A 27,596-nucleotide genomic window follows, 5' to 3' on the forward strand; every position below is an offset into this window, starting at 1 on the left:
AAAGTGCCTGTAAATCCATGCCACTAAAACTCACTATTACTGAGTATATATTTTGAAAAGGTTTTTCGCTGCCTTTCAGTATAGTTGTACATCTTCTGGAACTTCTGTCAGCAGCCATAGACTCCTCCCTTATCTAACTTTCTTGTTCTTCTGTCCAAACTCTTTTTCTCCCTCCTTTCCTTCTTTCCACCTTTTTTTCTCTTTCTTTCTCTTGAGCAATCAGCTTGTTTTGTTGTAACCAAATAGTTGACTTGGTTTTGCTACCTGGTATTTTCGGTATGGTATGTGGCAAAGTCACCTAAGAACTATGCCTACTCTGTACCTCCCCCACCAAATCAAAGGAAATAAAAACTGAAAAATTTGAGACACTCTTGGGATAACAATGGCTTTAACCATAAGTAATTTGAATATAATATCTAAGCAGCAGTCTGTAGGCCTTATAAAAAAAATCTTAACATAGCAGTAAAAGTGAAATATGTTCATCTTTTAGCCCACTATAAAATAAAAATAAAGCCCATTTCCTTTCTTGTACTGAGCATTACCATCTCACTTGGATTTTTATTCGTGGACTAATAAAATAGAATATAGTGACTTACCTATCAGAAATTATATTAGTAGTTTCTTTTTTTAAGATTTTATTTATTTATTTCTTTGAGAGAGAGAGTAAGAGCACAAGCAGATGGGAGAGGTTGCGGGGGAGGAAGAAGCAGACTCCCCCGTGAGCAGGGAGCCTGTTGCAGAACTCCAGCCCAGGACCCCAGGTCATAACCTGAGCCGAAAACAGACGCTTACCAACCGAGACACCCAGGTGATCTGTATTACTAGTTCAGTAATTCCTTAAAATTTACAAAATGTGATAGAATTTTCTTTTATTCTAGAAGTATTATTTGCCTCATATTCCCAGTGCTAAAAGAGTTCCTAACATATCACAGTCTCCAGATGTTCTCTGAGACTAACCTGTACATTTTATCTTCAACTTCATTAAGAAATTGAAATTTTGTTTGACAATAAAGATATTCTTTCTCCTTGAAATTCATCTTTAAGTGTCCCAGTAAACCTTAAATTTTTTCATTACTATTTATTTCTACAGCACTGTAAGTATTTAATCTAACTCTGCCTTCTTTCGACAACCTAGAGTGACACCATTTTGGCCTTAGTCAGAAATCACAATTTAAAAAGCGGTTGCTATCCAGCCCCTATCAGACATACATTTGAGAGAAGTGTTACTAAGGAAAGAGTGCTGAGTGGTCATTGGCTTTGTCCAGTCTGCATTCTGAATTGTTTTTGTTTCAAGTTAAAGCTGTGTAAGCTACTTTCTTGGGAAATACAGTGGGAGCTTTGGGTCTTACCAAGTATTGATAATTTTTTAAAAACCCAGATTGCTGTGTTTGAAAAACCATCAAGGACATTGCTTTTACTTCATTTAAAATCTCCATAAAATAACACCCTGAGAAATACCTTACATTTTGTGTCAGGAAAAAAAATTGGTTTTTCTAAAGGATTAGTAGACTGCTTTTCTAAGGGAAGCTCAGTGCCATATTTTGATACAGCAAATCATGACAGCAACTCTACATCTCTTCTAAATGTGTCTGAGGAACAGATTCTGTGCTGGACAAAGACTGGATTTGAATAGAAAATTGAGTTGAAGCATTTGTCAAGCACCGGTTTTGTATGTTTGCTAAGCCAGGCCCAGTGCGCCCCTTTTAATTTCATTTATTTCTCCCTTCACTAGAAAACATTATGTGATGTGATCCTTATGGTCCAGGAAAGAAAGATACCTGCTCATCGAGTTGTCCTTGCAGCAGCCAGTCATTTTTTTAACTTAATGTTCACAAGTAAGTATATTAAAGTAAAGCATAAAATTTTTTCCGTGAGAATGAGGTGGAGTCTAAATGAAAATATCTTCCTAGTTTTTAAAGCATTTAAGAAATTAAGGCCATAAAACAATGAAGTGATTGAAAAGTGGTTGTGGTGAGGATTGAGCAAAAGAAAAATGTTCTTTCATCAACCTTACAGGCCCAAAGATTTTATGGATGAAGGTACAGTTTCTACTTGAATGCCCAGTTTTCTTCTTGACCTTAGATGGAAAGGCAAAGAAGAAAATAAATGTTTAGGATAATTTGTCTAGCAAGTTAAACTTAAATAAAAATGAAGTATGAAATACCATACTAGAAAGAACTCTAGATTTAAAGTTAAGAACTGGATCCAAGTCCTGGCTCCTCTGTTTAGTATTATTTTATGAGCTTGATCAGGTTATGTAATATATCTGCCTCAAGTTTTCTCTTTGGTGCTCTGACTACCTATAAGGTTTTTGGTAGAGAATGAGAGCTTTGTTAGCTATAGCTATATTTATTATAGCAGTTGCATTGCTGTAATTGTCATTGTTCTTGTAGATGTTTGCCAGCTGCATCAGATGTAAGTTTTGCTCACGGCAATTTAGAAGAGTGCTACTCAAGTATTTTAGGACTTGGGGGAATACTAAGACTATTTTATATATATGTTTACTTGGCTTTTTTTTTTTTTAAGAAATATACTAATTCACTAATTTCCTAGCTTATTTTAATTTAAGGCACTTTTCAAGTGTGGAGAATTAATTTTGCATTTATTGTAGGAAAGTTGGGCTTTCTGGGTATATTTTTTCCAGAGAAATCTCTGTCCTATTATTCTTTTCCATATTTAACATGACCTGGAATGATCTGGCCCTCAGTTAAACTAATAATAGTACTCATGACATTTATATTTCTTCTTTTCATTTTAGCTAACATGCTGGAATCAAAGTCCTTTGAAGTTGAACTCAAAGATGCTGAACCAGACATTATCGAACAACTTGTGGAATTTGCTTATACTGCTAGGTAAGTTAAGAAGGATCATTTCCGTTATAGAGAAGTAAGGTTGGCATCTACCACGCCGGAGCATTGTGGTGACAAATTGGTATGCTCCAAATTCTTCAACATGAAAAACTACAAGGATGCCATACTGATGCAAGGACTGAAAAGTTTAATTTTCTGTTTAATTTCGGGGGCTAATAGGATACGTTTTACAATAGCATTATTTAAATAATAAATTGTAGGAGATTAATTTTCACTTTAACTTCTTTGCAGAATTTCTGTGAATAGCAACAACGTTCAGTCTTTGTTAGATGCAGCAAACCAGTACCAGATTGAACCTGTGAAGAAAATGTGTGTTGATTTTTTGAAAGAACAAGTTGATGCTTCAAATTGTCTTGGTAAGAAATCAGATTCCTACTAAAAACCAAACTTTAATGTGTATTTTAATTTTAAAAAGTGTGATAAGTATCTTCATTTAATTTTAAAGACATTGTCCACTAGAAAATATGCTCAAAATACATTTTAAGAGATGCTTAAGGAGGTGCCTATTAATCTAGGCCTCAAGAAGCCCATTAAAAACTGTACTACGGGGTGCCTGGGTGGCTCAGTGGGCCTTCAGCTCAGGTCATGATCTCAGGGTCTTGGGATCGAGCCCCACATTGAGCTCTCTGCTCAGCGGGGAGCCTGCTTCCTCCTCTCTCTCTGCTTACCTCTCTGCTTACTTGTGATCTCTGTCTGTCAAATAAATAAATAAAATTTTAAAAAAATTAAAAAATTAAAAAAAATAAAAATAAAAACTGTACTACAAAAAGACAGCAACAAAAAAACTACTACATTTTCTAAAATATGAAATAACTTTAATAATGATTTTTTATGTATCTGGAATGAAGAGTAAGGATTGCATCTGGTGGTGGTGTGATATATGATATCATAAGTATGAGTGTTCACCTTTGTTGAAGCACTTAAGATTGCTACAGTCTGTCTTGAATGAGAAAACTGGGGTTGTGTATATTGCCTGAGGTCTTATAGCTAGTATGTGGAGGTGCTGAGGTTGGAATTTAAGTAATCTTGTTCTCAACTACTACACTATGTTGCCTCTTCACATTCTTAGTTGTGCTAGCTATTGTTTACTGGAAAAACTAAAAATCCTAGACTATAAAGTAAGATACTAATTAAGGGACTGCTATGGGGGCATGTGGGTGGCTCAGTCAGTTAAGCATTCAACTTTTGATCCCAGCTCAGGTCATGATATTGGGGTCTTGAGATTGAGCCCCATGTTGTGCCCCACACTCAGCACAGAGTCTGCTTGTCCTTCTCCCTCTGTTCCTCTCCCTGCTTGTGCATTTGTCTCTCTCCCTCTCTCAAATAAATAAAAACATCCTTTAAAAAGACCAGTCTCTAATCTCACCTGTGCAATAGAGACATTCTGGGATGAATCTATTTCTCTGGGCCATAGTTCGGGGCTCCATTCATCCATAAGATCAACGTTCCTGAGATTTTACTTATTTCTCCTTATATAAGTATTTTCACAAAATTTATTATACAAAGGGAATTCAAATAAGTTTTTGGAAGATGACTTAAAGATTTTTCCCTAACTCCCTACCACTCTAAATTTCCAACCAGGTACTTCAGCTAAAAGAAAAACAGAGTAGGGAGTGAATATGATGGTACAAAGCATACTGTGGAACCTGGAGCAAGTTTGTGCTAACCACATCTTGGGCTTTGGGCTCCTGAGGAGACCATTTAGGATTTTTACTTCTGGATCCCTCTGTCATCATTGTTTTCAAAGCTGAGAGGAGGGACAACATAGCAGCCTAAAAGGGAGCCTGATTCTCTTGGGCTATCAATAGGGCAAAGATAGTGGCCCAACCAGTTGAGCCAACTACACTCTCAGTACCCAAAGGAACTACTTCAGCCTGCTTTCTGTTTAGCCCTGAGTGTGGCTCTACCTGTGAGCTGATCAGAGAACTCTTTGTTTTTACCACTTGTCAGTACTCTGCTGCCTAGAAGACCCCAACAAGCTGTTTTCCACGAATACCAAAGGAACTCATGACATCTGATGGAACTGGGCAAAAATCATTCTAGATTAAAGTAAACCCAGTAGTCTGAGGTACAGAAAGCAAGCTAAATAGCCAAAATGAATGTTTCCTATAGACAACTTTAAGAAGAGGAGAACTTTAAGATAGAAAGGATGCATATGAAGGGGGTGGGGGAAAGCTGTGATTTTTCCATGAAATTCCATTGAATTGAAAAATAGAATGGATATTCCTAAAAATCAGACTGAAGAAGATCAAACAGAGAAAACTGTCTCATGATAACAAAACAAAAATGCAAGGAAATGGAAATAATTAGTGAAAACATAAAAAATGAAAGGAAGATGAAGGGACAGTGTTATGAAATAGGAAGTTCAGAAGGAACAGATGGAGGAAATGCAGTATCAAAGAAGTAATAAAACTTATTTGAGCTCAAAAAAAACTTTACTTTTCACACCAAATTATACTAAGTACCAGACCTGATGAAGTAAGATATTCCTCTCCTAGATATATCCTAGTGATATTTTTTGCCTCCAAAATCAGGAGAGAACTAATCTTTGGGTGATAAAAATGCTCTGGCACTAGATAGTGGTGATGGTGGCACAACATGGTGAATAAACTAAATGTCAATAATGGTAAGTTTTATGTTGCATATGTTTTACCATAATTTTTTAAAAAACCAATATAAAAAGAAATTATAAGCTTTTAGAGAGAAAGAGTATGGTAGGTTAGCCAGAAATTGGCCACAAATTCTTTCCATCCCTGTATGAGTCTTTGTATATGTGGCTTTGTAGCCTTCAATCAAGAGGTAGAGTTTTTTCCCTGTGTAGCCTAGGCTTGGCCATGTAGCTTGCTTTAGCCCATGGGACATTGGCAAATGTGACATGAGCAAAGGCTTAAAAAATGATTATGCATTGGGGCTTGCCCTTCTTTGCTGCTGGGGACTCTTTTGCTATCATGAAAAGATTAGAGGCCATTTGGGGCACAGATGAGCTGTACTAGCTGATGTCTGTAACAACCAGCTTACTTACTACAAGATAAGTAAATGAGGCCAGTCTAAACCATCCATTCCCAACTGAGCAACTGGCTAACTACAGACATAAGCCAAACCAGCCATGTTCAGAAGAACCACCCAGTTGACTCAGAGAATTGCAAGAAATAGTATGTTACTGTTACATTGAGCCACTAAGTGCTAGAATTGTTTTTCCTGCAGCAGTAGATAACTGGGGTTCCTGGGTGGCTCACTTGGTTTAGCATTTGCCTTTACCTCAGGTCATCTCAGGGTCCTGGGATCAAGCTCTGCATAGGGCTCTCTGCTCAGCTGGAAGTCTCGTTCTCTAAGCTCACTCACATGCTCTCAAATAAATAAAATCTAAAAGAAATAGATAACTAATATAAAAGTTTACTTAGAAAAGAAAGAGAATCAGAATGACATCAATTTATCTGTAACAGGAAGTTAGAAGGTAGTAGAATTCGACATGCAAATGGAGAAAAAATTACATTTTAAAACATTCATTGGACACATTGCTAAGACAAATAATTTTTTTAAAGAATTTATTTATTTATTTGACAGAGAGAGAGATAGAGACACAGTAAAAGAGGGAACACAAGCAGGGGGAGTGGAAGAAGAAGAAGCAGGCTCCCTGCTGAGCAGGGAACCCAGTGCAGGGCTTGATCCCAGGACCCTGGGATCATGACCTGAGCCGAAGGTAGATGCTTAACGACTGAGCCACCCAGGCGCCCTTGAAGAATTATTTTAAAAGAATTTTTAAAGAGGTATTAAAAATGAACTTACAGGCTATATAGAAATATATGACAATAAGCACAGAAAAAATCAAAACTTTGGAATGTGACTTAAGTATTTCTTTAAAGAGAATTTGATTTGTAGTCTTCAAATACTTCCAAATAAATGCATTTATTTTTATCTCAACAGAGTAGTCTACTTGAAGAGGTAGAAAAGAAAAACTTTTACACCTAATTGAAAGTAAAAGAAAATACCTTTTTAAAGTAAAATTAATAAAATGGAAAAATAACACTAATAGACTAAAGATTGACCAGAGAAACAAAAGCTAATTATTTCAAAGAATGGTATAAAATACCTAACAAGTCTAATCAAGAAGGAAAGATGAGGGTTATCTAGATGGCTTAGTCAGTTGGACCTCCAGCTCTTGGTTTCACCTCAGGTCATGGTCACAGGGTCCTGGGAGCAAGACTACCCCCCCACCCCGCCCAGTCAGCCAAATTGAATCCATCAATGAATGTCTTTTTAAAAATAATTCTTTACCAAAAAAAGTAATAATAATAATACTTTGCCATCCTGGTGTGAGATATTGATACTGGAGGAAGTTGGTTGTTTGTGGAACAGGAGTATATGGGAACTTTGTACTTGCTATTAAATTTTGCTGTGAACCTAAGACTACTGTGGAACTTAAAATCATATCAAAATGGAGAATCAAATGTAGAATCAAAATGTAGAATCAAAAGTAGAATGTTACAAGTTTATTTTAAAATATATTTACAAGAGAAAATGTTTAACACTAACTAAGAAAAAATGTGAAAAAACATTGAAGGGGCTTTTCCTACAAAGTATCAAAATCAGCCATACTTAAGTCAGTATGGTATTGGCATAAGAATAAACAAATCAGGGCGCCTGGGTGGCTCAGTGGGTTAAGCCGCTGCCTTCGGCTCAGGTCATGATCTCAGGGTCCTGGGATCGAGGCCCGCATCGGGCTCTCTGCTCAGCAGGAAGCCTGCTTTTCTCTCTCTGCCTGCCTCTCCATCTACTTGTGATTTCTCTCTGTCAAATAAATAAATAAAATCTTAAAAAAAAAAAAAAAAAAGAATAAACAAATCAGTAGAATAGAAGAGGATCCAAATTTATGAAATTCATTCAGCCTCGTATTTCTGGAGTCATACTTTGTCTTCAGTGTATGTTTGGGGTTTGTTTGTTTGTTTTTTGTTTGTTTGTTTGTTTTTAATATTTTATTTATTTGACAGAGAGAAATCACAACTAGGCAGAGAGGCAGGCAGAGAGAGAGGAGGAAGCAAGCTCCCCGCTGAGCAGAGAGCCCGATGCGGGGCTCGATCTCAGGACCCTGGGATCATGACCCGAGCTGAAGGCAGAGGCTTTAACCCACTGAGCTACCCAGGCGCCCCTGTTTGGGTTTTTTTAAAGTCATTATCTGTTCATTTACTTTCTTTTGTATTTAGGTATAAGTGTGCTAGCAGAGTGTCTGGATTGTCCTGAATTGAAAGCAACTGCAGATGACTTTATTCATCAGCATTTTACTGAAGTTTACAAAACTGACGAATTTCTGCAACTTGATGTCAAGCGAGTTACACATCTCCTCAACCAGGACACTCTGACTGTGAGAGCAGAGGATCAGGTGACTAAATTGTCTTCCCACATTTTTCTTAGTAAAAATATCCTTATTGATTTCTTATGCTTCATGTTTGGATGCATTACATGACAAGAAAAAGAATCATATTAGGAGAGAATCTGTTTGTTAAACAGTATTCCAAAATCGTTTCATAGGAAAAGTAAATCTTGGGTACTTGCAAGGGCTTTCTGTCTGAGAGGTAGGCCATTTGGTAGAAGTAAAGTTATTGGATACCATGGTAGGAAGAATAATGCTTCCCCTCCAAAGATGTCCACATCCTAATCCCCAGAACCAGTAAGTACCTTACATGGCAAGTGGGACTTTGCAGATGTGGTAAGTTAAAGATCTCTGAGATGAAATTATCTAGGTGGGCCCACTGTAATCACCAGACTCCTTAAGTGTGGAAAGGGAGGCAGAAGAGTCCGTGTCAGAGTGATGGGATGTAAGAAAGACCTGGCCAGTGATTGCTGGTTTTGAAGATGGGAGGAAGAGGCCATAAGCCAAGGAATGCAGGCAGCTGCTAGATTCTGGAAAAGGCAATGAAATGCTTTCTCCTCTAGATCCTCAGGCAACCCTACCGACACACTGATTTTAACCCAGTGTGACACATTTTTACTCTCAAACTATTGGAGGTGTAAGCTGGGTACAGGCATTTGGGAGCTAGGTGGTCCAACAGTAACACTTTGATATGCAGACATTCAGTTAATCCCTCTTTTCAGTCCCACACCCTTCTCTGTATTTGAAGGCAGTAAATTTATGATAATTTGTTACATCAGCAATAGAAAACTAATAGAGGTACTATAAGATCATAAGCCTTGAGTTACTTTTCTTCTAAAGATAAAAGATTTGCACTGAGCCATTTTTTTCTGGTCTTAATGGCCCAGAGTCATTGCTTATAGTAGTCTGCAAATTGACAAGTTGGACCTGGAAGACCTGGCTAGGCAAACAACAACAAACACAACCACACTTCTCAGCTATGTGACTAAAATTAACTGACTTACATGCATTATGGAAAGGGAATTAAAAAATAACTTTAGTCTGAAGAAAACCTGGCAAGTGGTATCTACAGATCATCAGACCTGATGAGCACTACGTATAGGTTAATACTGTCAATGATAAGTCATGTTGATATTATGTACCCTTAGTATAAAGTAAGGAGAATGGCATGGCACCTCTATGGTCTTCCTCTGAAAAAACTATAATTCTGGTCTAATGAGGAAAACATCAGACAAACCCAAACTGAAGGACATTTTACAAAATACCTGACTAGCAGGGGCTCTCGGGTGGCTCAGACAGTTGAGCATCTGCCTTCAGCTCAGATCATGATCTCAGGGTCCTGATATCGAGCACTGCATCAGGCTTCCTGCTCAACGGGGAACCTGTTTCTCCCTCTGTCTACTGCTCTGTCTGCTTGTGCTCTCTTTAAATAAAATCTTTAAAAAAAAATTTTTTTTAATAAAAATTTTTTAAAAAACCTGATTGGCACTCAAAACTGTCGAAGTGATCAGAAACAAGGAAAGTCTGAGAAACTGTGAAAGTCTAGAAAATCTAAGGTGACATAATGAGTAATGAGATGTGGTATCTTTTATGGGTTTGGGACAGAGGGAAAAATTAGATAAAAAAACTAAAGTTTTAGAAATATGGACTGTACTTAATAATTGATTCGTTAGTTGTGATAAGAGTATCTTGCTACTGTGGTGAGTGCTGTGAAGTGTGTAAACCTGGTGAATCACAGACCTGTACCCCTGGGGCTACTAATACATTATATGTTAATAAAAAATAAAAAATTTATATATGAAAGAAGAGTACCTTGCTAATAATATAAAACTTTAACAGCAGGATGCAGGGTATATGAGGACTCTGTACTATCTTTGCAACTTTTTTGTAAATATAAAACTTTCCCAAGATTAAAAATTTATTTTTAAAAAAAATAGGCCAGTTCCCATAAAAAATTAACTCATATGGAGATCAGAACTTAGGCCATATTAACAATAACTCCAACTGAACCAACTTAAGTAGCTCAAACAATTATGTGGCAGATTTTTATGTTTATGAAATAAAAGGTGTGTTATCAGTGTGTTTAAACTCATGATTTGTGGTGCACCTGGCTGGCTCAGTTGGTAGAGCATGGGACTCTGGTGTCAGGGCTATGAGCTCAAGCCCCATATTGGGCATGGAGCCTAATTTATTTATTTACTTATATTATATTTATTTATTTATTTGAGAGAGCACATGAGCAGAAACAGCAGAGGGAGAGAATCTCAAGCAGATTGCACCAAACACAGAGCCAACTCAGGGCTTGAGCTCATAACCAAGAGTCAGATGCTTAACTGATAGCGCCACCCTGGGGGCCCCGGGCATGGAGCCTACTTTAAAAACAAAACAAAACTAGTAATTTATAAATCAAATTGTGTTAATAAACTTGGACTTGTTTGGTAAAAATAAATGAGTGCTTCAGTACTATTTTGAAAACAATTCTTATATAAATATCCTTTAAAATATAGAATTTTTATATTGTAAAGTTTCTGGAAAACAGGTATCAATTCATAATTAGGAATACTGTATTGAAATAAAGTCATAGATGACCTTCATATGTCTTGGAGTGGAAACTTCCCCCTGAGGAAATTAGTCTATGTTCCTGGTACCGAGTGAACATGTATTGAAACTATCATTAACCAGTAGGTTTCTTTCCATTGAAATGTATATCACAGCTCCTTCTGAGAAGAAGTTACTTTTTTTTTTTAAGATTTTATTTATTTATTTGACAGAGAGAGATCACAAGTAGGCAGAAAGGCAGGCAGGCAGGCAGAGAGAGAGAGAGGGATGGGAGGAGGAAGCAAATGCAAGGCTCCATCCCAGGACCTTGAGATCATGACCTGAGCCGAAGGCAGAGGCTTTAACCCACTGAGCCACCCAGGTCCCCAAGAAGTTACATTTTGTTTTAAAAAATCATAAATTCAGTATCCTCTTGTGATTGCATTATATAGTAGTAATTAGTTCTAAAATCTATCTACAAGAGTCATTAGAGCAGTGGGTAAACTATTGCGACGTACAGGCAAGTATTTGGGAATGAAAGAAAATATCTGAATAAAATATTGGGAATAAGTGGTTGTATCTTCATGAGATCCTCCCCCAACCTTCAGTATGAGAGTAAATAGGTAATTGGAAATGTTGCTGCCTTCTAAGAACTTTATTTACTATGCTATTTTCCCTCCTTAGGTTTATGATGCTGCGGTCAGATGGTTGAAATATGATGAACCTAATCGCCAGCCATTTATGGTTGATATCCTTGCTAAAGTCAGGTTTCCTCTTATATCAAAGAATTTCTTAAGTAAAACGGTACAAGCTGAACCACTTATTCAAGACAATCCTGAATGCCTTAAGATGGTGATAAGTAAGTTGCCTTACTGTCCATCCATAACCTGATCCTATAGCTAGTTTCTCTTGAGCTTAAACACTTTAGAATGGATCAGACTCAGCACTAGGGAAAAACATTCAAGACTTAGCTCTTTTAGATACTTAATCCATGGGGGTTGTCAGCTCTTTACTTGGAGGAGACTTACATAAGCCCTTATTTTATAGGGACACTGTGATAGAAGGAAAAATTATTTATACCTTGTTTTCTTTTGTGTATGATAGCTTTCATGCTCTTCATTTCTGGTGTTTCATTTTTTATATTAGTCAACCAAATAGTGTACTGTGATCACTTTTTCCTTTTTTTTTTTTTCCTGGCCTAGAACTAATATCTGCCATACTTTTTCATTACTTAGTTTTTCTTGACTTCGAGGCTAAATAAATGTTCCTCTGTAAATGTTCCTTAATAAAATTGTACAATTAGACAATTTGTTGTTTTTCTTTTATTTCTTGGAAACATCCTTCATAGAGTCTTCTTTCTACATATTCCAGTATGGACTCTTTGCACTCTAACCTTAAGGCACACTTATCTTAGACTTCCCTTCTCTGCCATCCTGGATGTCCTTTCACTTCTCTCGTAAGGTAGACCCACTGTCTTCCTGGACCCCAGGTGTTCCCTTTTCATAAATCTCTCTATTGAATGGAATGTATCCCCTAAAAGGTTCCTGAGAAAGTATATCTGATAATAAATATTTGGAGATTTGATGAATCTCATGTCTTTGCTTTACCATAAAGAGTTGTAGGATTTTTTTTTAAAGATTTTTATTATTTATTTGACAGAGAGAGATCACAAATAGGCAGAGAGGCAGGCAGAGAGAGAGAGAGGAGGAAGCAGGCTCCCTGCTGAGCAGAGAGCCTGATGTGGGACTGGATCCCAGTACCCTGAGATCATGACCTGAGCCGAAGGCAGCGGCTTAACCCACTGAGCCACCCAGGCACCCGAGTTGAAGGATTCTTAAACTGGGTATAGAATTATGTTGAAAATCATTTTCACTTAGAATTTTGAAGGCAGGGGCACCTGGGTGGCTCAGTGGGTTAAAGCCTCTGCCTTCGGCTCAGGTCATGATCCCAGAGTCCTGGGATCGAGCCCCGCATCAGGCTCTCTGCTCAGCGGGGAGCCTGCTTCCTTCTCTCTCTCTGCCTGCTTGTGATCTCTGTCTGTCAAATAAATAAAAAAAAAATCTTTAAAAAAACAAAAAGAATTTTGAAGGCATTGCTCCATTATTAACTAGCTTCTGGTGTTATTTTTGAGAAATCTGTCAAAATCTGTCAGTCTGACCCACTTACTTTTTTTATTCCTCCTTTGTAAGCATTTAAAATCTTTGGTAGGGGGGTGGTGCTCCTGGGTGGCTTAGTCGGTTAAGTGTCAGGTCTTGTTTTTTTGTTTGTTTGTTTTTGTTTTGTTTTTAATTTGGCAGAGAGATCACAAGTAGGCAGACAGGCAGAGAGAGGGGGAAGCAGGCTCCCTGCAGAGCAGAGCCCGATGCGGGGCTCGATCTCAGGAATCTGAGATCATGACCTGAGCAGAAGGCAGAGGCTTTAACCCACTGAGCTACCCAGGTGCCCCCAGGTCTTGGTTTTTGCTTAAGTTCTGATATCCTGAGTCCTGAGATCAAGCTTGGCCTCAGGCTCTGCGCTCAGCAGGGAGTCTGCAGCCAATCAGCTCCTTCTGCCCCTCCCCATCTCGTGCGTGTGCATGCACACGTGGGCTCTCTCTCCTCTCAAATAAACCAATCTTTAAATAAATCTTTACTCATATCCCTGAGGTTCTTCCGGAAGTTCACAATAATGTAACTTGATGTGCCTCTTTTTTTTTTTTTAAGTTATCATGTTGGGCATTTTCTATCTTTTCAACAGATTTCTTTGTTCTCTGTTACTGGTATTGTGATTCTTCAGCAATTGAGTCTCTAATCTTGTCTCTCTTGTTCCCATCTTTGCTTCTTTGTTCTATCTTCTGAGAGATAGCCTTAATTTTTCTATCAACACTTTGATTTCAGCTCTTTTTAATTTCTGTGAGCTTTTATTTATTCTCTGGTTTCTTATTTCATGGCTAAAATATCTTATTCTGAAGTAGCATTGTAGTACCTTTCATGCTCTCTTGTCTGTATTTTCTGTATTACCTTTGAATTTTGTTTTTCTCTTTTTGTTGCTATTGGAAGCTTTTCTTAGATGTTTGCTATCATCTGTGAGTCATATTTATAAGACTAAGTTATTATTAAACTAGTAGATAAGGCAGTATATGTGCATGGGCTCCTTACCTCTTGGACTGAACTGCAGGGTAATCAGTGTAAACAGTTTCTTAATTGAGGAGCCTTCAAATGTCAGTATCTGTAGATACTTTCTCAGGTAGCTGGGTATAGACATTCCTTGGTTAGGGAATATTTTGATACATAAACTTAGTCCTTGTCTTCAGGCTCATACCCTTCTCTGTGTGATTCCTTGAGATTAGAGTATCTCCAAAGACCAGTCCTCACATATCCTACAGTGGAGAAGGCATGGCAGATTACCTGACTGTGTAGGAGACCTGGCAGTTCAAATGTTGTTTATTCAGAATTTTAGAGTTCTCTTATCTTCATCCCCACCCCACTTTCTAGGATACTTTCTATCTCCAATTAGGAATCTTTCCATGGTTCTGCAGGATAATTTGGCTTGCTTGTCATTGGCATCTTCTTCCACATCCATTTCTGTTTAGCTGCTACCAGTCAGTCTTCATTAACTTAGTTTTAGGGTTACAGACCTATTGTCAAAGGTAGAGTTTGTGTTTGTTACTTGCTTCCCTGTTGTCTGGGATGGCTTTTAAGAGAAGCGGAGAGAAAAAAGGTCTTAAAATGGCACATTCAATCTCAGGTTCTTATATATTGTTAAATCTGAATCTGGCTTTAGAGGTTTAGTTGGAAATGTCTTCCTTATTCCAAGATGATTTTTTTAAAAATTTTATAAATTCTTCTCATGCACTTAATAAATTTCTTCTTTTCTCCTTTTTTTATTTTTAAATTTTAAACTTTATACCCAACTGAAATTTATTTGAATAAATAAGAATCTAGGTTGTTGGGGTTTTTTCCCTTTGTAAGTCTGGCAAGATGGCCCAGTATCATTATCAAATAATTCATCTTTTCCCACTGATTTGAAACATTATTAACTAAATTCCCACTAATCTATACATACACAAAAATCAGTTTCTCTTCCATTTCATTCGGTACCTTTTAATTATTGTTGTACCTCACTTAAATTCTATATCCTGGAGAATTTATAATTTTCTTCCTATAACTTCTACACTTTAAAAAATTTTTAGATATTTTTGTTGTTGCTATTATGAATTATATATTTTTCTTTGTATTAGTTATTATTGATCCCTTTTAAAACTTTTTTCAGTTGATTTCTCTTTTTCTAGGGCTTTAATTTTTTATCTGCTAATAATGATAATTCTAGCTTTTCCCCCCTATTATCCTGTTACACTGCCCTATTATATTAAATGGCTTTTTCATGACAGTGTTCAATTAACTGATAATGGTGATAAATGGCAGCCTTGTCTTTTCCTTACTTTAATGGGAATACCTTTAGTTCTAGTGGTGTGGACATGGGTTTTGACTGTCCTTGTCTTATGTATGTGTGTGGTACATAGGTGGATATGAGTATAGTGGATAGTAGGTGTCTGTAATTAAGAAAGTACTTTTCTTAAATCTTAAACTTTAATAAACACCTGTAAAAATTATTTTTTTCCTGAGTTTGAGGATTTTGGCAAGTATTTCTTTAGTGTTACTGTTTTAAAATTTGGTATGCATATTTAAGGAAAAGGTATAAAAAATAATACAGATATTCATGAACTTACCTAGCACCTTAAGAAATCAGTACAGATGAAGCATCCAGTGTACTCCTTCCCAGTGACAGCTCCCATTCTTCCATCTGAGAGGAAACAGCCCTGAATATGGTGTTTGATTACCATATGCTTATTTAAACAGTTACCCTATATATAGGCAGCATCTAGTATTGTTTCGCATGTTTCTAAACTCTATGTAAATGTTACACTGTATGTATTCTTCTGGAAATTACTTTTAAAAATACTTTGTAATTCTCATGTTTTCTCTTGTGACCAATAAGTTAAATAGAAGGGTGCTTTTAAATTAGCCTTTGGTTATAGATTTTTACTTAATTGCATTGTGGTCCGGGAACATCATGATCAGATCTTTAGTATTTATTGAAAGTTGTCAATTTTTGTAAAGTTGTCATTTGTATCTTTTATGACCTAATTTTTTGGTCTAGTTACTTTATCAGTTACTGACAAAGTTGTATTATATTTACCCACTATAGTAGATTTCTCAGTTTCTTCTGTAATTCTGTTAATTTTTCTTCTATATGTTTTGAGGGCTTATTAGTGTGAGTTTAGAAATGTTATCTTCCTAGTGAATGGAACCTTTTATCATTATGTAGTCATCTACTTTTTTCCCTATAAGATTATTGCCTTTCTGTATTTTATTAGATATTTATATAACTAATCTACCTTTTTATCTGGTTAGTGATTTCCTGGCTTATCTTTATCCTTTTGTGAAGTCTTTTCAAACATTTTTTGTCCTTATATTTTAGGTGTATCTTTTTTCAAAACAGCATATATTTTAATTTTCTTTTTTAAACCCTTTTTGATTATCTTTTAACAGGTAAATTATATTCCATTTAATTTACTGTAAGTACTACTTATTTGAATTATTTCTAATGCCTTATTTTGCACTTTTTGTTCATCTCAGTTTTTCTGTACTTCTCTCTTGTCTCCTTTTGGTTTGAGGTTTTTCCCTACATTTTTTCCTTCTACTGTTTGAGAAGTTTTATACTCTGTGTCAGTCTTTTTAATAGTTATCTTTTCTATTTTAATACATGTACCTTAGACATTAATATTTCTACCCTCCTCCATGGGGCACCTGGGTGACTCAGTTAAGCATCTGTTTTCGGCTCAGGTCATGATTCCAGAGTCCTGGGATTGAGCCCCATGTTGGACTGACTCCCTGCTCCCATGGGAAGCCTGCTTCTCCCTCTCCGTATGCCTGTCGCTCCCCCTCCTTGTGCTTTCTTGCTCTCTCTCTCTCTCTGTCAAATAAATAAAATCTTTAAAATTTTTTTATTTCTACCCTTCTCCAGAAGAAAACAAGGATCTTAGGACACTTTAATTCAGTTTCTGTATTTACATGTTTATTTGTTCTGTAATTTAGTTCTCTTTTTCTAACTTTCCAGATGAGACATGGTAATTTTTTAATAATTTTTTAAAAATATCATGAGTGTTTAGATTTACCCATGTTTGCCAGTTTCTTTCCCCACCATTTCTTCTTGTGTCTTAGACTTTCCTTCTGGATTATTTTCCATATTTCTAAAGAATGTCTTTTACAAACTTCATAGTCTATTTGTTGTAAATTGTTTTGGTTATCTGGAACTGTCTCCCCTCCCCCCATACTCTTCTTAAATGAAAGGTTAACTAGGCATATAATTCTAGATTGAATACTTTGAAGATCATTCATCCTGCCTTCATCATTACTGTTGGTCCCTGCTGTTCGTCTAGTTGTCATTCTTTGTAAATGATCTGGGTTTTTTCTACGGCTTTTTACAAGAGCTTTTCTTTACTTCTGGTGTTTAGCACCAAGTATGTGTGGGCATTCATTTCTTTGGTTTATCCTGTTTGGTATTTGTTTTGTTTCCTGAATTCAGTGATCTGTGTTTTTCATCATTTAGAAACTTCTCAGACATTTTTTTTTTTTTTTTAAATAATGCCACTGCTTCGGGAATTCTAATTAGAAATGTTGGCAAGTCTTTACTTTGTGATTTCTAAACTTTTCATTCATCTTTGTCTCTTTGTGTTATATTTGGGATAAATCTTGAAATGTATATTCCAGTTCACTAATGGGCTTTCATCTGTTTCTGTTCTGATCAGTTGTTTAACTTATCCTTTGAGTTTTGAATATTAGCTACTTAATTTTTTTCAGAGCAGCCTGGTCATTTTTTATGCTCTTTGCTCATGTTTTCCGTTCTTTCATTTCTATAAACATTTTAAATATAGTTATTTTGTGTTTTGTGTTTAATGAAGCTAATACCTGAAGAGTCTCTGAAGACCAGATGCTGCTGTTTGTTTGTTCTTTCGACTTATTCCTGTCTACTTAATTCCTTAAGTGTTTTGGAATTTTGGATTGTGAACTTATATTTTTTTTATCTTAATTTCCAAGAATATTGGGAGTCCTGGGTTAGATTATTGTGGGTCTTCCTGCTCTCCTCAGAAAGAAAATGGTATTTGCTTTTGCCAGGTGTCCTGGGGCATAAGAAAAAAACAAGATTATGTTGAATCTTTCTTAATTTATGGTTTCCTAGATGTGCAAGTTGGTAAATTCAAACCTCAAACCTGCACAAAGGCAGGCCATCATTACAAATTCTTAGGAAGGAAATACCTCACCTGGAGCTGAAATTTAAGTAGGCATATTACAATTTACCTCTTTTGCCATAGGGCAGTTTGGTTTTTTGGCTTTTCTTTTTTTTAGCTTATCTTTTCATTAAAGATATAATAATCTAAGTGATCTTGCTTTAGGCAATGATCTCAATTCTGACAGCTTACTTGTATAAATCCAAGACCTTATCTTCTCTCCCTCATACACCCAGTAAGATAATTTCTGAGTTTCTGATATTATCAAAAACCCTCAAAAAAAAAAAAAATGGGATGCCTGGGTGGCTCAGTTGGTTGGACGACTGCCTTTGGCTGAGGGCGTGATCCTGGAGTCCCGGGATCGAGTCCCACATCAGGCTCCCAGCTCCATGGGGAGTCTGCTTCGCTCTCTGACCTTCTCCTCGCTCGTGCTCTCTCTCACTGTCTCTCTCTCTCAAATAAATAAATAAAATCTTTTAAAAAAAAAAAAAAACCCTCATAGTGGTACCATTAGTACTTACCATTCTAGAGGTCTCTTAATGCTTACCATTCTAGACTTTAGTTTTCTCATTTTTCTCCCTCTGATCTTAGCTGTACATTTTCTTTGCCATTTTAAACATCTTGTTTTAAGTAATCTCTAACCCCCTCCCCAGTGTGGGGATTGAACTCAAAACCCAGAAATCAAGTGAATTGCATACCCTACTGACTGAGCCAGCCAGGTACCCCTTAACTGTGCATTTAGAAGAATGTGGGGGATAGTGGTGCTTGGGTGGCTCAGTTAGTTAAGCATCTGCCTTTGGCTCAGATCATGATCCTGGGGTCCTGGGATTGAGCCCCATATCCAGCTCCTCTGCTCAGTGGGAAATCTGCTCAAGGATTCTCTTTCTCTCCCTCCCTCCCTTTCTCTCCCCCCACTCCTCCCCCTACTCATGCTCACTTGCTCTCAAAAAACAAAAAGAATGTGGGTTTTTTTTTCCTTTCTTTTCAAGATTTATTTTCTTTTATTCTTTTTAAGATTTTGTTTATTTGAGAGACAGAAGGGGTGTGAGCAGGGGGAATGGCAGCGGGAGAGGGAGAAGTAGGCTCCCCACTGAACAGGGAGCCCAATGCAGGGCTCAATTCCAGAACCCTGGGATCTTGACCTGAGCCGAAGGCAGATGCTTAACTGACTGAGCCACCCAGGCACCGTTATTTATTTATTTTAGAGAGAGAGAGCACAAGCAAGAGGGGCAAAGAGAGGGAGAGAGAATCCCCAGCAGACTCCACACTGAGCACAGAGCCTGATGTGGGGCTTTGTTCTCACAACTCTGAGACCACAGCCTGAGCTGAAACCAAGAGTTGGATACTTACGCAACTGTGCCATTCAGGCACCCCTAAAACAAAGTTTAAATGTTTATTCTTTCCGATGTTACAGTTATTTTGTACCAGGAAGTATTTGTGAAAGTCTGAACTGTCATACTGCTGTAAGTAGAAGTTTAGCTTATTCTTTAAAAATGCATGAAATATGAGTGTACTGACTGCAGTATGCTGAGATAAGTACACTCCTGCAACTCTCCTGGGCTCTTGAATTCCCATTCATCTTAAACCAAAAAACCAATGTGGACAGTATCTACAAATGCAATCAGCAGTTAGATTTCAGTTAATGTGGTGAGCAAGAAAGCCTCTCATAGAAGGTAGTTAGAACCTACTTTGAACCAAAAGTTGTTCTTGGTACCTCATCTGGACATTTTATTTAAGGTATAGCTGGTCTCAGTCGCAAAGTTTTAAGGAAATAAGTGAAAGAAAAATGAGCATTTTCCCTCCTGCCTAAGACATCTTTCTCAAGAGTGGCCTTAAGTTTGAATGTCTTAGTTATTAAATTGTATCACTTGCCTCTTAATTTGGAAGCCAAGTAAAACTTTCATTAAACACTTAGTTAACAATACTGTCATGATTTTAGGTATGTTGACTCAAGATTGTCCCTTAAATTGGAAAAACATATGATATATTCATACAATGGAATGCTTTGTATTCACTAAAAATATTTTAAATGAATAATAATTTAGAAATTTTTCATAAGTGGTAAAAGCATAAAACACACTTGTGGCCTGTGTGGAGCCCTCCTAAGAGCAGTAGCTCTCAAACCCGAGCATTTCTGGTTCCAAAGTCTTGGGGTATTATACAGTAATCTGGATTTTTAACAAGTTTTCAGGGGCCGTTGCTGCTGGTGATGGTCAGGGAGCCACAGTTTAAGAGCCTCTGTCTTAGACCTAGAGTTGGGTGGCTGAAGAGGGGGTCAACAAACTACATGCCACAGACTGTAGCTAGCTAGCTCTGAGTTAAAAGTGGTCTCTGCATTTATAAAGTATTACAAAAACAAATGGAGAGTATGTGACAGAAATCCTATGTGACCTGCAAAGCCTAAAATATTTACTATCTGGCCCTTTCCAAAGAAAGTCTGACCCCTGACCTGAGCATGCACCAGAGCCTTAGCTGCAAAGGTTGCCTGCTGTTCTAATACAAAGTGCTTTTACTCAAACTCTAAAATGAAGGAAATTCTAAATATTGATACTGATTTTCATTCACTCACAGACTTCTCCAGCCTGTCTCTCTTTTTTAAAGGCCCAACGCAGACTCATGAACAAAGTGTTTTGCATGTGTTAAGAATTGTTGACATTATTTTTTTTTTATCAATACTACATATATAGTTCAAAACAATATGAAAGGGTATATAGTGAAAAGTAGATCTCTCCATTAACCCTCCTCCCTACACCATTATTCCCTCATGCTGGAGATTACAATCTTATATATCCTTCCATTGGTAGTCTGCATACACATTTACCTACATATACTTGTATAAATTACATATTTAATTATATGCATAAAATATAAATTTTTAAAACACTAATGGTATCAAAATGTGTATTCTGCTATGCTCTTTTTCATTCCACATTAGTTTTTGGAGATCATTCCCTCAGTACATATTACCCTTTTTTGGTTTTAACAGCCAATTATAATATTCCATTGTATGAATATACAGTAATTTTTAGCCACTTCCCTGACTGAACTTTTAGGTTAATAAACTCATAGAAGAATTACTGACTAAAGAGTGTGCATTTGTAATTTTGGGGAGATCATATATATTGCCTTCCATATAGTTTGTACCTGTCCACATCCCCACCAGCAGTGCGTAGGAAACTGTGTGTTCCCCCACACCACACCTATAATATACCCTATTTCCAGACAGTTTGATCATGGCCAATCTGATAAGTGAAGAAGTATGATTTACTTTATTTCTCTAACTAGAGCACTTGAGCATCTTTTCCTATGTTTAAGAGTAGTTTGTAGTTCTTTTTCTGTGAGCTGTGTTTAGTTACTTAGTGGAATTTTCTATTAGTAACTGGTTTTAATCTTATTAATAGGGTTTCTTTCCAGTTGGTCTGTTATATGATTAATAAATATTTTCCTAGTTTGTCATTGTCTTTTGGTTTTGTTTCTTCTTTGTGCCATGCAGCAAATTAACTTAAAATTTTATGTAGTTAAGTCTGAAATGTTTTTTCATGTCTTCTGTGTTTTATGCCTTAGCTTCCATATTTGGGGCCCTTTTTTTTTAAGATTTTAAAAATTTATTTTAAAGGAAGAGAGAGCATAAGCTGGAGGTTCAGAGGGAGAGGAAGAAACAATCTCCAGCAGACTCCATGCTGAGCACGGAGTCCAACGCTGGGCTTTATCTCACAACCCAGGGTCAGGACCTGAGCCAGAAACAAGAGTCGGGCACTTAGCTTCTCCCCCCGCTCCTGCTCACTCGCTCTCTCTCAAATAAATAAGTCTTTCTAAAAAATCATCTAAAGCACCTACTTCTCCAAGTTTTATGTGCATCTAAATTATTTAGAGTTTTGTTTAGTATGTAGATCCTGATTCACTAAGCCTAGTAGATTTTGAGGTTCAGTAGTTCTAACAGACTCCCAGATGCTGAAGCTGCTGGCCTTTGAACCACATTTTAAGTGGCAGTACTAGTGCCTGGACCATACCAACAGAATTTTTAATTTTTGAGTCTGTGGTGGTTTCAGAGATTTTTGGCAGCTATTGCTTGAAGAGCCAGATATATAGTAAGTGGGTGGGGCATTCTTAGCATAGAAGTGATTGCTAAGAATGATAAATTGTTGGGACTCAGATCCTTACATGTTTCCTTGCCTCTTTGCCCCTCACTCTTTGCTTAAATGCTGTAGAGGGATAGTAGAAAAACAATTACAGAAATAAAAGCACTATGGGGGCGCCTGGGTGGCTCAGTGGGTTAAGCCGCTGCCTTCGGCTTGGGTCATGATCCCAGGGTTCTGGGATTGAGCCCCGCATCGTGCTCTCTGCTCAGCCGGGAGCCTGCTTCCTTCTCTCTCTCTGCCTGCCTGTGATCTCTGTCTGTCAAATAAATAAATAAAATCTTTTAAAAAAAAAAAAAAGAAGAAAGAAAAGCACTATGATGTTTGGTTATTTCCTTTTCAAAGAATTAAAGTGCCTGAAGTTTTTTGAAAAATTGCCATGTGTTTTTCTGCAGGTGGAATGAGGTATCATCTGCTGTCCCCAGAGGATCGAGAGGAATTGGTAGAAGGCACAAGGCCCAGAAGAAAGAAACATGACTATCGCATAGCCCTCTTTGGAGGCTCCCAGCCACAGTCTTGTAGATATTTTAACCCAAAGGTAACTAACTTTTGTTTTTGCTTTTGAAAACCCTTAGCACATAAACACTCAACTGCCATTGGTAATAATAGCTCATGCCTTCTAGAGAAGTTGCAGTTTATTTGTTCTTTCACATCTTTTGAGATACACAGTTCTCTTTGTTTAACAAATAAGGAATTTGAGGCTTAGTCAGATTTTAAATATTTTTGTAATTCATCCAAAGCACTGCATAGTAACCACTATCAAAGAAAATGGAAAACTAGTTCTCCTTCTTATTTTGTTAGCAACTCCTTGCTTTCCTTATGTGTCATTTTCAATGAAAATGTTCTGGGGATATATGTGGTATTCTTTCTTTAGTAATTATGTTTTAATGTAAAATAATACATAGTAATTCTAGAAAATTTGGAAAATGTATAAATAACAAAGAAATAACAAAGAAAATAGAACAAAGAAATAACATTTAACAAAGAAATAACAAAGAAAAAAGATTAAGTTACCTTTAACTCAACCATCTAGAAATGATCACCAGTTTTAATGAGTTTTCCAGTATATGTTATGCCATTTGGGCCAGCAAAGCCTAAGTCATAGGTCTAGAAACACAATTTTTCTTAAAAGATTATTAGTTAAAACCTTGACAGAGTCCACTCACATTTCTACCCCTTGTTTCTTAGACCTATGTGTTTTGGCTATGGAAGAGAGAATGCCGCATTTTGCTAGTTCTGTATGTTTTGCTGGGGCTGAACAAATATCACAGTTATGAAAGAGCCTGTAACTCATGTTGAATCTAGCATATAATGGTCTGTTTCATCATTTTGTTGGCCCATTTTTGATTGATGATAGATTATCCTCTTGACATCAGGGTACTTATCTGATACTCATTTCTTTAGAGGTATTCTATGTAATACAGTAGTAGAGACGAACAAAGCTTTTATAAAAACGCATATGATGCTGTCTAGAGTACAAAACATTGTAAAGGTCAATCCAAATCCAGAATCAGTATCCATTCTAATCAGGGCAGGGCATTGTCTCTTTTATCAGTGGAGGGGTCCCAGTGTAGTTAGCCAGGCCTTAGGTAACTAACTGGCTCCCCAAGGTGTGGTAACAAATCAAGGGCTTAGGACTGGCCCATATTCCTGATGAAGTGGACGCTGTCTAGTATGGATAGCAGCATTGGCCTTAGGGAGAGGAAATGCATTAGTTTCCATTGCTCCTGGCTTATGCTGCCTCTGTCACTGCCCCTGTGGTCACTCATAAACCCACTGAGCAAGCTTCAGATTGGAGAGGGAAGATAGAGATGCAGGAAGATAGAGATAATCCATGTGATTATTAAGAGACTTTGCTGAAGTTGTGGGTACTCCAGTAAGAATTCATATGGGATGCAAATTTGTGTCTTTTCTAAAGGATCATCTGCATTATCCTTCCTCAGATCTTTCTGTCAGCAGTCTTACATTGTTACTTATTTCAGGTCTATATACATTTAGGTAAACTTTATCAAGAATTGATAAAACCTTAGCCTTTCCTTCCTGAAGAGTATAACAGAAAATAAAAGGAACTACTTAAGATTCTGCCAGATCAGGTGCCTGGGTGGCTCAGTGGGTTAAGCCTCTGCCTTCGGCTTAGGTCACGATCTCAGGGTCTTGGGATCGAGGCCTGCACTGGGCTTTTTGCTCAGCAGGGAGCTTGCTTCCCCCTCTCTCTGCCTGCCTTTCTGCCTACTTGTGATCTTTCTTTCTCTGTCAAATAAATAAATAAAATCTTTAAAAAAAAAAAGAAAGAAAGAAAAAAAAAAAGAAAAAGAAAGATTCTGCCTGATCAGATTCACAGACCTGTACCCTTGGGGCTAATAATACGTTATATGTTAATTTAAGAAAAAAATAGATTCTGCCTGATCAGAAGGTTTCTTCTCAATTGTCCCTCAGTACCATTCTGAAGGGACCATAATGCTTTAACTGTCTACTCTTGGCTAGTACTATCATAAATGGACCAAGCTCAGGTCTCTCAAATTTATCAGCTGATATATAGGGACCACCTCTATGAAGACATAGAGGTGAGGGAGAAGGCCTCCTAGGAAAGGGTGTAATTAGCTCATTTGGGTATTCTGTGCCTTTGAGACCTTTGTAAGCCCAGGGTTGTGTTTAAATACCAAATGACTGGTTGAAGGTATGCTATTTGGTAGATCAGGTAAAACTGTTCAGTGTGTTAATAGTGTGGTTACCTGATTTCCCTTGATGTCAAACGTTTGCTGTCTCTCAAGACCCACTGGCCAGCCAGGAGCTATTTCCTTAAAAAAATGATACCTGCTTAAAGGAGGTTGGCTTAGCTTCAGAATCCCAGATCATGCTCTGTGGTCATATTGGAACATGGCCCAAGCAATAAGCTGCGTCCTAGTCAGTATCCTGATGTCTCAGGATCACAAAGTAACCTGAGCAGGCAAGCCATTTTACTGTAGCCTGTCCCACTTAAAAAGCTGTCTCCTGCTCTAGCTTTTACTTGCAACTGGCAGCATTTTGGTTTACCCACTAAAAGTATTTAAGTGGGACACCCAATTACAGGATACGCCATCTGTTAATATGTAGGAGGTACTTGGCACAGCAAGGTATATCCTTTGTTTCCAAGGAGCTATACCAACATGCTATAGATCAGAACTTGACACATTTTATCTTAAGAGACCAGATAATAAATATTTTCAGGGTTTTCATATATGAACAAATGGGCATGGCTGTGTTCCAATAAAACATTATTTACAGAAACAGGCAGTGGGCTGTTAGTTTGCCAGCCTTAGTTTGCCAGCCCCTGCTCTAGACCTGTGGGCATCTAAGAACTTTATAGTGACCATCTCTGTATTATAGGATAAACTTCTGTCAAGCACTTGTCTTACCATGCCCTGTTCTGCAAACCTGATCAGTATTACGGGCATCAATATATGAGACCGTATGAGACTACCCTTGGTAAATTGAGAAGGGACCAAGGCTCCTGCAGCTTAGATTATAGCACACAGAGAGTCAAGAGATCCTTGAGGTCAGACCTGGAAATTATTTTGTTTTTCCTGCCAGTCAAAAAAGTCCCATCTAATTGTCTGAGTAGACACTAAAAGAAATATACATTAGCCAAAGTGTTAGCTATATGCCAAGTTTTAGTAGTTGTTTCAATCTGGTCCAGGAAGAAGACCACACCTGGCACTGCCACAATGATTAGAGGCACTGGTCTTGGCAGTTCAAAGCAGCAGTTCCTCCTCTGTTTCGGTAGAGAAGGAGGTCTTACCAAAGAAGGCTTCTTCTGTTTACTGTAATCTTAACATCACGATTCATAGAGTGGATATGCTGGCAGATAGCAAAAAGACCTCTCCAAGAACAAAGGATCAGAATTGGATTGGCTAAACAACATTATATTTGGACTGTCCATATTGGGCTGCTCTTAGCCCATCGATCTGTGTCTCGCCTGTTCCTCCATCTCCAGAATATAAGCTGACATTCTTACAAAGACATCTAGCTTCCTTTCTCAGTAAAGACTGGTGTCTGGCATGTACCACAAGGCTTCATGGCCTATGCAGTACAATCCAGTAAGCACAGTGGTATTGTGCTTAAGAGATTGATGCACCTTCTATTTCACACCAGGTAAGGTTAAGACTCTTAACATACCAGTGCCTATTTAATTTCAGTGTTTTTTGATTTTTCAGGATCCTTTTGAATCAAGAGTAAGTAATTTATAAATGTGGTGGGTTTTTTTTTTCAAGCAAAAATTGAAATCCTAGGACTTTATAATTCTATGAACTATAGCTTTCGAGTGTTGACAATAATCCCCTCTTGTTTTCCAAAGTCTAACTGTGGTATTGGTTTCTACAGTTAAAAGCAAAAAACCTAGCTACACTTATGAGCACAGCATAACATACGGACTTGAATCACTATGTTGTGCATCTAAAACTAATGTAACATATGTCAGCTATACTTCAGTTTTTTAAAAAGGCAATTAAACTACATTTCAGTAGGAAAAAAATTACATTAAAGGAGGTAGCTCTTGTGGTAGACAAAGGGACGGGAGAATCCTGATTTCATTTAGGAGACAGTATACATTGTTTCTAGTATATGGGAAATGTGGAATGACTCTTAGCACTTTATTTTTGATCTGTAGTTCTAACACTTTCCTTGATTTTTTTTTTAATTGGACAGTTGAAAAGAAGCATATATTCTCCACAACCCTGGAAATGAGACTGTGACTTCAGAATTCCTATTTGCTCTTATCAATGATGCATACATACTTACTGCTCTTTTGTATACTCAACCAAAAATTTTTAGACTTTCCATGAATAATTCAAATAATTGAGGAAGTAACTACCAATAAAAATATCCTCATTCTGTCATTTATCTCTTATGCCCTGTAGCTAACGCCATTAGAATCCCACGTCAGTGTTTATTAAATGTGTCTATTAGAAGTACCAGGCCCTCCCTTGTTTTTGCTATAAAACTTTATCCTGAGGACTTTCACCCATTACTATTTTTGTATATAATATTTTAATATAACTTAATTAGTCAGTATTCTAGTAAAATAATTGGGAAGGCTGATTTCATTATAAGTTATTATCTATCTTGAATCTGCCTAAATGAACGTTATTTCATCATTGACTCAAGTAGATTGCTTAATGAAAAGTACTATACAGGAATTACTTTAAAATTCTTGAACTTAATCTTCAGAAATTAGAATTCAGAAATTCAGATTTGGCCTTCATTAAGTGAGACCCATTTGTGTGTGTCCTATACTAGCCTCAAATTTCTCATTTTCAGAATTGATCTCTTTCGAAGGGGCAATTGAAGCAGTGTATTATTTAATTGAATTATTCAGAATTAAGACAGTATCCCTATAAACTGTTATTTTTTTATTTTTCCTAGGATATCACTGATGA

The 27,596-nt window shown here is 37.1% G+C and overlaps 1 protein-coding gene across 5 annotated transcripts in view; it reads left to right on the plus strand.

Annotated features, from left to right (window-relative positions):
- The window catches only part of KLHL7 (kelch like family member 7), a 70,170-nt gene that overhangs the window by 18,680 nt on the left and 23,894 nt on the right, over positions 1 to 27,596 (plus strand). For 4 of the 5 annotated variants that reach the window (XM_044246210.1, XM_044246207.1, XM_044246208.1 and 1 more), the window contains 6 exons: positions 1,733 to 1,835; positions 2,759 to 2,852; positions 3,102 to 3,226; positions 8,072 to 8,247; positions 11,461 to 11,635; positions 22,578 to 22,720. In XM_044246210.1, coding sequence (XP_044102145.1) covers positions 1,757 to 1,835; positions 2,759 to 2,852; positions 3,102 to 3,226; positions 8,072 to 8,247; positions 11,461 to 11,635; positions 22,578 to 22,720 — 792 coding nt within the window. In that variant the 5' untranslated portion in view covers positions 1,733 to 1,756. Of the gene's footprint in view, positions 1 to 741; positions 809 to 1,732; positions 1,836 to 2,758; positions 2,853 to 3,101; positions 3,227 to 8,071; positions 8,248 to 11,460; positions 11,636 to 22,577; positions 22,721 to 27,596 lie in introns of those variants that run through there. The other variant, XM_044246209.1, reaches the window with a different exon arrangement.

The sequence above is a fragment of the Neovison vison genome, chromosome 4 (genome assembly GCF_020171115.1).
Source record: "Neovison vison isolate M4711 chromosome 4, ASM_NN_V1, whole genome shotgun sequence".
Lineage (NCBI taxonomy): Eukaryota > Metazoa > Chordata > Mammalia > Carnivora > Mustelidae > Neogale > Neogale vison.